This window comes from Mustela nivalis (genome assembly GCF_964662115.1).
Source record: "Mustela nivalis genome assembly, chromosome: 3".
Lineage (NCBI taxonomy): Eukaryota > Metazoa > Chordata > Mammalia > Carnivora > Mustelidae > Mustela > Mustela nivalis.
Window position 1 is genome coordinate 97082134 of NC_139022.1, and position 12120 is coordinate 97094253.

General features: G+C 38.5%; 1 protein-coding gene across 2 annotated transcripts in view; it reads right to left on the reverse strand.

The window, feature by feature from the left end:
* The window catches only part of SPINK5 (serine peptidase inhibitor Kazal type 5), a 91692-nt gene that overhangs the window by 11727 nt on the left and 67845 nt on the right, over positions 1 to 12120 (reverse strand). For both annotated transcript variants that reach the window (XM_082726015.1, XM_082726014.1), the window contains 6 exons: positions 10389 to 10516; positions 7392 to 7464; positions 5619 to 5746; positions 5384 to 5462; positions 1441 to 1568; positions 609 to 681 (listed from right to left, as the gene is read on the reverse strand). In XM_082726015.1, the coding sequence (XP_082582141.1) occupies positions 609 to 681; positions 1441 to 1568; positions 5384 to 5462; positions 5619 to 5746; positions 7392 to 7464; positions 10389 to 10516 (609 nt within the window). The remainder of the gene's footprint in view (positions 1 to 608; positions 682 to 1440; positions 1569 to 5383; positions 5463 to 5618; positions 5747 to 7391; positions 7465 to 10388; positions 10517 to 12120) is intronic.

Genomic DNA, 12120 nt, shown 5'->3' on the forward strand with positions numbered 1-12120 from the left:
CCAGCATTTCACATGAGCTGTACTTTTGAGCAAAGGACAGTATCACAGGGATCTAATGCCACAAATGTGATTATCACTGCAGAGGACTGACTGAAGATGTCTTTTCTGCAAGCTTGAAAAGTAAAAAAAGAAAAGGCAGCATCGCGCATACACACTATTGATTTGTTGATGCTGAAACAGAAAAAAAAAAAAAAAAGACATCAAGGAGAGAAGCTAAAGGGGAGGCTTTGATATTAGTGTATGTTACCTGAATTGTAAAAATCAATGTCAACAAGCTACCTGAAGCCTCATTTCACATTTAGTGTCAGAGGAAAGCATGTTGTGGTGGTGGTAAAGAATCTTACACTCTATTTTTTCAGTCCATATTTCTCCCAAAGAGGAGAGCAATATTTGATTCACATGATGGGCAAATTCTTTATAAAACTGAGAAAAATATTAAACCTTAAAGTCAGATGAAAATACTGTTACAACCAAAATGAAATATTAGCAAAACCTATTTTCTTTGAAGCAAAACATTGGCATTCCGATTATCCAAAAAACTGGAGGAGAATGTCAGATTCTGAGGATGAAAGGTGAAACAGTTATCTTTGCATCTTTTAAGAAATGACCTTTGCATCATCTGAGGGCTTGGCTCTTGATTTTTCTTCATCATTCTTTTTTCTTTCACTAGCTTCTCGCTCGCTGCAGAATAAAAAAAGGGTTCTTACTGAGATTTTTTGGGTTTTTTTACTGTTTTTAAAATTCTTCTCTAGTTCTAAACTTTAGCAAATCTAACACTATTTTCTCATATCTAAAAAATATCTAAAATACTTGTTTTTTCACTAACGAGCCTTAACTGTTCGAATTTTCATAGTGCATTTGTGGCAATGCTATGAACTTTCAGAAATTCAATTACTACACTGTCATTCAGAATGCTATGCTCCTAAAAGTCCATTGTATTTTTTTCCTTAGTAAAGTATTTATATGGCTCTCATGGAGAGTTGCTTCATTTCTCTTTTTCTTTTTCATATTAAATTAGAACTGAACTCTCCAATATTGATTTTCTTCACGTAGTTATATTGCTTTCAAGTTTACAAATGTCTGAAAAAATTATCTCCTTGAATTCTTACGAAAAGTCTATTATATAGAAATTGTTTCCTTTATATACAAGAGGAAGTATATGGCCCTTTACTCAGCTGATGTACTTCCTCTCTGAAAGCCAGGATTTAGGCTCCAAACAACAGCTGTCTCCCTGTCCCAGATGCTCCGGGTATGATTGTGATCATCAAAATAAACATATCTTGTGATCGTGTTCTAGAAGCTCACTCTACTCTTCTAAAGTGAAGGCCTAGTAGATTTTTCATGTACAATGCCCAGGGCCTTAGGCTTTAAATTAAAAAGAACCATGTCCTTGCAAATAAGAACCACCCATCAAACTGATTGATAATCCTCTTCACGTACAAAATGCTCTGACACATAGCACACTTGTTGACGTGCATCTTGCCATCTGGACCTCGTACAGGGTTATTTTCTCTGGTGCAGATAAGCTTCCCCTCTCTCACCATACTCCGGAATTCGTGGCACTGATCCTGCCAAGAGAACAGAAAAAAGATGCTACCACAATAGTCTGATCTCTAAAATTTAAAACATAATTTGTGAGACATAAGCTCATAATACTTGAGAGGGGAAAGAAAAAATCTAGATTCTAAACAAAATTTTCGAGATGGAATATGTTTCAGATGCTCTTTATTCAGTATCTGTGTAGGAAGTTAGAATTCTCTCCATAGCATCCCTCTCAAACAATGACCTCGTCCTCATGGAATTTCATTCCTACCTCAGGCAGCCTGTACTGTGTTAATACAATTTTTAGCGGGCTGAGCCCCAAACCTGTTTCCTTGCAGCATACTCATCACTCCACACATAAGTAAGCCCCAGAATGAACTGATAGATGCTCTTTGGCAAGACATTTAGCTCTGTTCCTCAAGAACAATTTTATTTTATTTTATTATAAAATAAATTTTTTTATTATATGCCAGGCATTTTGTTGTGTGCTCTAATGGACTTAAGAGCACACAGGATAAACACTCATTATCCCCATTTTATAGATGATAAACACTCATTATCCTCATGTTATAGATGAGAAAATAAGTCTCAGAGATTAAGTAAAGTCAGTGCTGGAATTGTGATCAGAAATCTGTATTGATCTTTGTTATTTTCTGTGCTTTTACGTGGCTGAGAATAAAACCCCTAAACATTTGTAAACAGATAAAGCTGCATTTTATATCTACTGAAAAATAAGAACCTTAAAAAGAAGACAGTGAAAATGAATCCACAGGATCTGGCCTCTGATGAACTTTTTGAACATCTACAGAAATCTGTCATAAAATTACATGAAAGCTCAAAGAGCCAAAGGAAAGATGGGAAAATTACTTAGAAAAATACTGCTAGTAACATGGATGGCAGTCACCCTTCCTTCCTCCCTCCCTTCTTTTCTTTCCCTCTCTCTTTCTTTCAAGAGATGGTATCTATTTATTTTAGAGAGAGAGTGTGTGTGAGTTGAGGGAGGAGCAGAGGGAGAGAGACAAGCAGACTCCGTGCTGAGCAGGGAGCCCAACGTGGGGCTGGATCCCATGACCCTGAGATCATGACCTGAGCCAAAATCAAGAGTCAGACTCTCAACTGACTGAGCCAGCCAGTTGCTCCTACCCTTCTTTCTTTAAACTGTGATATCCATGAAAAACTCCAGACCTACTTTTATCTGCAGTATTAAAAAAGTTCTCTGGAATACTTGATCAAAATATTAAATGTCTCACAGTGATCATTTTTGGAAGCTGCTAGAATTTATTTCCATTTCCAGCTACACAAAATCCCACATACGTATATGTTTATGATAGCACCCATCTGCCTGTGCGTCCATTTTGCTTTATGGATGCAATCTCCAGCTCTTCTCTTATTATCTGCATGTAGTTATTATCTGAGCTTTTCTCAACTGAAACTCTAGAACAATACCACCTGCTGCACAGATTTTGGGAAGACTTATTAATTTTTTATTGATGTATAATTGATTATATTAGTTTCAGATAAACATAGTGATTTGACATTTGCATACTTTGCAAAATGGTCACCCCAGTAAGTCTAGTTACCGTCTGTTACCATACAGTTACTACGATGTTACTGACTGTATTCTTCATGTGTACATTATAGCTTCCTGACATTTATTCTAGAACTAGAAGCTTGTCCTGGGCACATGTCCATATGGATAAATGTTATTATGATTTGTCCTGCAGAGACAACCACCTGGATCTGCATGTACACAGGCAGGCTAAGAAATTTGTGAGACTCATGTTATGTGAATAATCCTGTGAGCCTGGTGGTTTGAAATATATTATCTGGCCTCCAGATGGCCCTTCTGTTCTGAGCGCCAGGCACTACAAATCTTGTCTCACACCCCCTCCTGCTCAAGGCTGGGCTGACCCCCTGGATTGTAATCTGGGAGAGGAGGCAAACAGACATAGCCCAGGCGCCTTGAAAATCTAGAAACATGGTAACATAGAAATACAGCTCACTGCAAACTGCAGGTAGGTGGAAAATGTTTAATTTCAAACCCTATTATTTACCCTATAAAAAAGGCTCTTATGGGGAGGGTCGATTGAAGTCTCACCTGAGGGGAGGATGCTCATTCCAGGTCTCCAGCTGAGACTCCAGTCAGGCTATTCTCATGGGCTTCCCCATCTAATGAGGTCAGATGTTTCGAGTACCTGATTTGATGTAACCTTGCCTAATTCTCATTTATTGCCTACAATACTTTCATCTACGTAGATTCCTTTCTTCTTCTGTTCCTATTAGGTTTCTATAATAATAATAAACTTCTCTTTCCTTTTTGAAACTGAAACATAGCTGTTATGCATCTTCTGTTCAGAGCAACAGGTCTCTTTGCCACACAAACACAGAAAATGTCTGGACAATTTTAATATATGAATATATATTTTTTGTTTGAAATTTCTAAAGCAGGTATTAAAAAAAGAAAAATATTGCCCAAGATTATAAATAGAATAGACAGCTATTAGAAATGATTGAAGTTGTATGACACAATCTTTTTTTTTTTTTTTAATTTATTTATTTATTTGACAGACAGAGATCACAAGTAGGAGAGATGCAGGCAGAGAGAGAGAGGAGGAAGCAGGCTTCCCGCCGAAGCAGAGAGCCCGATGCGGGACCCGATCCCAGGACCCTGGGATCACGACCTGAGCCGAAAGCAGAGGCTTTAACCCACTGAGCCACCCAGGCATCCCTGTATGACACAATCTTACCTCAAGGCCATTCAATTATCAAAGTAAGTAACAGATATTCCCAACATATTTTTTAAAAATGAAAATTACTGGTGCGCCTGGGTGGCTCAGTGGGTTGAAGCCTCTGCCTTCGGCTCAGGTCATGATCCCAGAGTTCTGGGATCAAGCCCTGCATCGTGCTCTCTCCTTGGTGGGGAGCCTGCTTCCTCCTCTCTCTCTGCCTGCCTCTCTGCCTACTTGTGATCTCTCTGTCTGTTAAATAAATAAATAAATAATCTTTTAAAAAATGAAAATTACTACTAATGGTTCATTTTATAAGTCAGTATATTCCAAATGAAAAGCTCCCTCATTAATATTCATTAATAGGAAAACTTTTCTGTTTTGAGGAAAGAAAACTTCTTATTTTCTCTTTTCTATTTGGAGTCCATGGATGGATCAGAAGAGATTGTGCTGTGTCATATTCTATGTGTTAGTGTTGTAAAGCACCGAACATTATTTTTAAAGCCCTTATTGAATACAAGATGGCACAAGAACGCCAAGTCAAGAATTTACCCTCTGGAGCTCCAAGTTTTGGATATTTGCTTTTTTGTTAATAATTTTGCTATCTATTTGCTTGATTATTTGTTTTAAAACTTCAGAGAAGAGGGGTGCCTGAGTGGCCCCGTCAGTTAATTATCTGACTCTTGGTTTTGGCTCAGGTGGAGATCTCATGGGTCATGAGATAGAGCCCCATGTTGGGCTCTGTGCTCAATGGGCTGGAGATTCTCTTCCTCTGCCCCTCCTCCCCACCCACAGGCGCATGCTCTTTCTTTCTTTCAAATAAATAAATCTTTAAAAAAAGATAAAACTTCAGAGAAGAAATCCACTTGATAATAACAGTAGCTTGATGATTGTCATTGGTCCTGCAAATAGATGGTAATTGCATCAGGGTTGCTTTCAGGGCATTGAATAGCATGCTATTTCTTTGCAAGACCTGGCCATGCTTTCCTGTTCATCATTATATACAGAGTAAGTGGGACAGAGTGGGACAGACATTTCATAAATAGTTGTTGAATGAATTAACCTTACCCCCAAGCTTCCAGCTTTAGGTATTAATACATCTTAACACACACTACCTGGTTTTCATTGTTCTTTTCTCCTGTGTTTCTCAAGCTGTCCTGTTCTTTCTTTTTTCCTTCAGCTGCTTCCCTTTCCCTTGAAGAAAAAATGGAAAAAAACATTTCAGCTGAAATGAAAAGCACCTCATTAATAATTAGATGTTTTTGAAAAGAAGTTATTTTTCAAACTGATAAGAAATGATTATCATACTTCAATATTCGCAATTAAAGTCACATTTTTTAAAATACTCACAGTTTGTCCTTACACATAGCACACTTATTGCCATGTGTTTTGCCATCTGGACCCCGCACAGGGTCACTTTCTCGAGTGCAGATAAGTTTTCCATTTTTCATTTGGCTTCTAAATTCATCACATGTGTCCTGAAGAGAAGAAAAGTATTTTGGAAATGGTTGTTTTCACATAGTATTTGACTGAGCTTGAAAATCCAAGATTTTGATTTAAGAGTCAGAGAGCCACTTAACCCTGCTGGGAGGTGGCATAATGACCTAAAACACGTTCATATTCTAATTCCTGGGACCTGTAAATATGTAGGTTGACTCGGTAAGGACAAACTAAGGATAAAGATAGAATTAAGATTGCTAATTAGCTGCCCTTACCATGAAGAGATTATCCTGAGTTATCTGGGTGGCCCAGTGTAATCAGAAAGGTTCTCATCACAATAGCCAAACTATGGAAAGAACCTAGATGTCCATCAACAGATGAATGGATCAAGAAGATGTGGTATATATACACAATGGAATACTATGCAGCCATCAAAAGAAATGAAATCTTGCCATTTGCGACAACATGGATGGAACTAGAGCATATCATGCTTAGCGAAATAAGTCAAGCAGAGAAAGACAACTATCATATGATCTCCCTGATATGAGGAAGTGGTGATGCAACATGGGGGCTTAAGTGGGTAGGAGAAGAATTAATGAAACAAGATGGTATTGGGAGGGAGACAAACTATAAGTGACTCTTTTTTTTTTTAATTTTTATTTTTTACAAACATATATTTTTATCCCCAGGGGTATAGGTCTGTGAAGCACACTATTGGGTATTTACCCTATAAGTGACTCTTAATCTCACAAAACAAACTGAGGGTTGCTGGGGGGAGGGGGTTTGGGAGAAGGGGGTGGGATTATGGACATTGGGGAGGGTATGTGCTTTGGTGAGTGCTGTGAAGTGTGTAAACCTGGTGATTCACAGACCTGTACCCCTGGGGATAAAAATATATGTTTATAAAAAAAAAAAAAACCCTCGAAAAAAATAAAAATAAAAAAAAGAAAGGTTCTCATGAGTAAAAGAGGGAGGCAGGTAAGTCAGTATCAGAGTAAGACAGCACGAAAACAATTCAACTGGCCACTGCCGACTTTAAAGGTGGCCATGAACCAAGGAATGCAGGCAGCCTCTAGAAGTTAGAAAAGGCTACGAAACAGGTCTTCCCTAGAGCCTCCACAAAGAGAATTTGTGTTGTGATAAGCCATTTTTGATAGTAATTTGTGACAGTACTAAGGCCTCATTCTCCCCATCTATAAAGTAAAGTTAAAAAAGGTGTTTGACCAGGCTATTCAGACAATGAAGTAAACTACTATTTGTAAAAGTGCTTTGTAATATGTTAGACTGAAAGATTTCCATTTGGTATTAAATATCTACATTGAACAAGTTACTAGCAATACTGACATGTATGATGGCTTCTGATCTTAGGGCAAAGATCTTGGGTGGTAACACTGACATTCTCTTTCCCTTTTTTTTTTTTAAAGATTTTATTTATTTGTCAGAGAGAGAGAGAGACAGAGAAAGCACAAGCAGGGGGAGTGGCAGGTAGAGGGAGAAGCAGACTCCCTTCTGAGCAGGGAGCTGGACATGTTCCCAGGACCCTGGGATCATGACATGGGCCGAAGGCAGACCCTTAACCGCTTAACCGACTGAGCCACAAAGGTGTCCCTTCTTTCCCTATTTAGTTGCCAAGTGCTGACCTACAGAAAGACCATTCTTGTCAAAATCTAGTTAACAACTCACCTTTTCTGGTGCTGATTCAGTCCCATTTGATCTGTAGCCAGAAGGCTTATTTTGTTCCTCTGCTTCTTTTTCCCTGGAGTAAAAAAGTCAATAGTCATCATGTTAACCCAAACTCAGCTTTGGAAGTAGCTTTACAGTTCGGATATCCTAAACCACCTCCTTCACAGAGAATGTCTCTGCATCCTTGAGGCGGACAGCCAGCTCTGTTACTAGGAATCTTCTTATCACAGGGTATATAAGGTAGATATTATAGGTAGAACAACTCAAGTAATTTCAAAGTCTCCTTTATTTGTGTCCAGATTTATCTCTAACTTTTGTCCTTCAACCTTACTTCACAGTCCCAGGACAACAAGAACAGGTTTGCTGAATCCATGACCTCTTCTGGATGTTAGCCCATCAGATATTTAGAGCCAAGTTTCAGGTCTTAAGCCCAGTGTCCTCATCTTTCCATCATAAGTTGTGGTTTTTAATTCACCACCAACTCATCATCCTAATGCCTTGACAAGTAAGGCAACCCATTAGAATATTATTTCTTAAAGAATGGAGTCCAAGACAGAAAAAAGACAAGTAATCTAGAAAGTACCTTGGGATCATGTTTGTTTGTTTGTTTGTTTTTTAATCTCTTATTTTTCTGATAAAATACTGATGTCAGTGGCCCCCTAAGTTTTCATGTGCATTAAGAAACACTGAGATTTTTAAAAGTTCAGATTCACTGACCATCCCAACAGGTTTACTGGCAAGATCTAGACTAGGATTCTAGCCTAACTTTTAACAAGCCAAGTCATTCCAATGCAGTTGGCTCAAGATCCAAATACTGCAAAACTCTAAAACACTTTTATCTCTTTCAAAGTTTTGTTTGGTTTTGTTCACAAAACAAACATGTGTATGAATATATATAACCTGAATATGTATATATTCTTTTGAGGGAGTTCCCTGTGTAATAAAGTGGCAATAAAATATATCCTAGAGATTCAAGCATATATGAAGTCATGATATTTTAATCAAGTTCTATTGGAAAAAGAGAGTACTGTAATGATTCAGTTTAGTGGAATTCTCGTGATAATCATGGTGCTGATCAAAAGCCTCCAGTGACCTTTGATCACACATAGAATAAAATCAACATCCTTCTCTTGGTCTAAAAAAAAACCTTATCTGATCTCTCCAAACTCATTTTTCCTGCAATTTTCCATGCAATAATTTTGAGACATGAAGACCTCCTTTCTGTTTCTTGAGCTTAATAATTTTTCTTCTTCAGAAGTTTGCATTGGTTCTTGCTCTGCCTGAAACTTTCTTCCTCCAGATGTCCAGATGGTTCACTTCACTCACTTTTTACCAGTATCCCTCACATGTCAGGCCTGCCCTGAATACCATAAACAAAGCATCAACTGCAATCCTTTTCTGTTGCCTTCTATTTTACTTTCCCATTGCTACCTGGCCTTGTGCTATATAGTTATTTCCTTATTAATTTATAATCTGTCTTTTCTATATTATAGTTCCATGGCAGGAACTTTGCCTTGCTCACATCAAGAATGCTTGTCCATGAGGAGGGCCTATTACATAGCAGAGAGTCAAAAACCATTTATTGTCAGATTAACGATTTCCAAAGATCACAAGAAATATTCTATTTGTGTTGTGTTTTTAAAAAATACTCCACATAAGTATCTTCTAACATAGATGATACTGGTCACAATGGCAAAATTTTATCTCATAACTTTCTGCATCTCAGAATTATTTGTTCCTTAACCAAATTATGTCCTATTACTTTGTGACACAAAAGAAACAAAGTCATAAGTGAAAAGCTATCTCGATTGTGTTAGTTGTATTTGCAAAGTTAAAGTTGGACAAAAGGGTAATAGGTTAGTGTGAGAGATCATAAAATCAGTGATTATGCTGTTATGTATTATTTACTGGATACATTTATCCCACGCCTACTTTGTACAAGACACCGTATTAGGAGTTTTTACATAGTTCTGCTCATTTAACGTTCATAAGAAACATTATGTGGCTCTGATGATTACTGCTGCCTCTACCCGCATTATAAATACAAGCAGACAGAAGACTGGGGGGTGAAATAACCTGTCCTGGAACATGAAGCTCAAATCATCTGATGCTAAAACCCCAGCACTGCTCTACTCTACTGCCCTGCTTCTATTAAAGACTTTTTGTAATGTGAATAAATATTCGACTGGTATCCAGAGGAACTGAATTCTGGTTTCAGCTCCGAAGTTCACTCCCCCATGAAACCTTGAACTTAAAAAAAAATTCAGGTTTTCTCATCTGTGAAATCCAACATTTATACTAATTAGATTTTCTCACGTGGCCTATACTATCACAAGATTGTCATTTCTTTTCAAAGAGAAAGGTGAAAAAGGTGTATCTGTGGGGAAGCATTACTTACTAATTACGTATCAATTACATGACATAACTAATAGAATTGTGCTACAGGCATCCAATTTTAGAACTATGAGTACCCATCAAGGTCACCTAGAAAACTATCTTAATAAACAGCAGTGGTTATGTTGTTAACTTGCCTCGGGAACACAAATCAAGTGTGGCTGAGTTGGATAATCAAGCACTCCAATTCAGTACCGTTGATCATGGGAAAACAGAAGCAGCACACCCCGGATTATACAATATGTGTTGTATGCATACAAGAAACAGGCCTCTTAAACTATGCCGGTGAGTTATCCCAAACGATGTTCACAGACTCTCCACAGGATTTAGGCATCGTATGTTCAAAATCATAATTATCTACTGGGATGGCACTTATAGGTCACAGAATTATGATAGAAAAAATAGAGCAGGAAGCAGACACTGATTAGCTGCCATTGGTAGGGCTTGTGGTTCCCCAGGCAATGTATGGGAAAGAGATACTATTTGGGAATTAACAAAAACAGTAATTTTCCTGGAGGGAGTTGTAAGTAAATGAGAAAGAGCCAGTCATTCAGGGGGAAACGGTGACTATGTTTCGGACTGCTGGAGGAAAGAAGTACTTACAGTATCTCTTTACACATGATACACTTATTGTTGTACGACTTGCCATCAGCATCACGTACAGGATCACGCTCCCGAGTACAGCTGAGTTTTCCATTTTGCATTTTGTCCCGGAACTCTGCACATTGGTCCTGAGGAAGGAAAGGAGAGTAGGCCTCCAGATTACCTGATCTATTGTATTGCTGTTAAGTTTAAAAAATTCAATTCAAAACAATTTGAGTTAAGAAAAGTTCTGATTTACCTCCTCTTATATGTAACATCTAGCATGGCTACAGAGAAAGGGAGGACTGGAATCACCAATATCCTAAGACGCCAGTTGTCATGGATAATAATACTGCTTTTGAGATTCTATACAGGGAAATCATCAAACTTGCTGGGATTTAATAGCATGGATGAAAGGTCATCAAACTAGAGCCTACAGGACTGATCTGTCCTGCTGTCTGTTTTTATATATGGGGTTTTATAAATAAAAGTTGAAACATACCCTCACTCATTCAGGTATATTTATGGCTGCTTTCTGACAACAGTGGCAGAACTAAATAGAAGCAACAGTGACGGGCGCCTGGGTGGCTCAGTGGGTTAAGCTGCTGCCTTCGGCTCAGGTCATGATCTCAGGCTCCTGGGATCGAGTCCCACATCGGGCTCTCTGCTCAAAGCAGGGAGCCTGCTTCCTCCTCTCTCTCTGCCTGCCTCTCTGCCTACTTGTGATCTCTCTCTGTCAAATAAATAAATAAAATCTTAAAAAAAAAAAAAAAAAGAAGCAACAGTGACTATAACAACTCAGAATACCTAAAATACTTGCTATCTGGCCGTTACAGAAAAAAAAGTTGCTGACCTCTGGTGTAGATCGTAGGGAGAAAGAAATGCTGGAGGAAAATACAAAGTTATGCAAAATGCCAAGAAGACAGGCTCAAGCGAACTGTGGAGTAGAGAGACAAAGGGCCTTACCAGGTTTTCCCCTTGAAAGTGAGGATATAGCCTCCTTAAGGAGAGATGGAAAAACAGAATAGCCAGAATTTATCAAAGACTGTTTTATGCTGAGCCTGTGTTGGATCTGGAAGCAAAGAGATGGTCTTGATAGTCCAAGGTCATAAGAAGAGAGACCAAGCAGCTCTCATCTTACGCAGTGCTGTTCACATGCCCAAGGAGGGGTTTATAGGCAGTTACTGTCATTCTGACCCTTCAAAATGTCTCAGGAAATGTGCTAAAAACTTGCCTAAATTATTTTATTTTATCCTCTGTAAGAGCACTGCTGAAGTGCTCACTTCAGCAGCAAATATAATAAAAAAAAGAGCACTGCTGAATAAGGGAAACTAGAGTTTAGCAAGATGAAGTCATTTATTCCACACTGGACAAGTCCTGTGTGGCAGGGGCAGAGTCATACTCCAAACTATCTGGCTCTGAAAAACCCTGCTGTTTCACCTAATACGCTGCATGGATCAACAGAAAGTCTCCCTCTTACATATGGCTTCATATGTGAGGGAAAGAGAGAGTACTTTAGAGAAGAGGAAGAGCATGAAATGCTAACAGGGAACAGCTCCACTATCTCTCCTGGGATCAGTTACTGGCCTGAGAGTGACATTATGTAAAAAGGGGTCAGGAGACACAGATGACGTCATCATGTTAATTATTCCAGGTTTAAGGAAGTTAAAACACACCCAAAGGAGATGAAAAATTGCTGAGATATTACCCTGCAATTTCAAGGGGAAAGTCCCCTGTCCTTCCCAGGATGCTT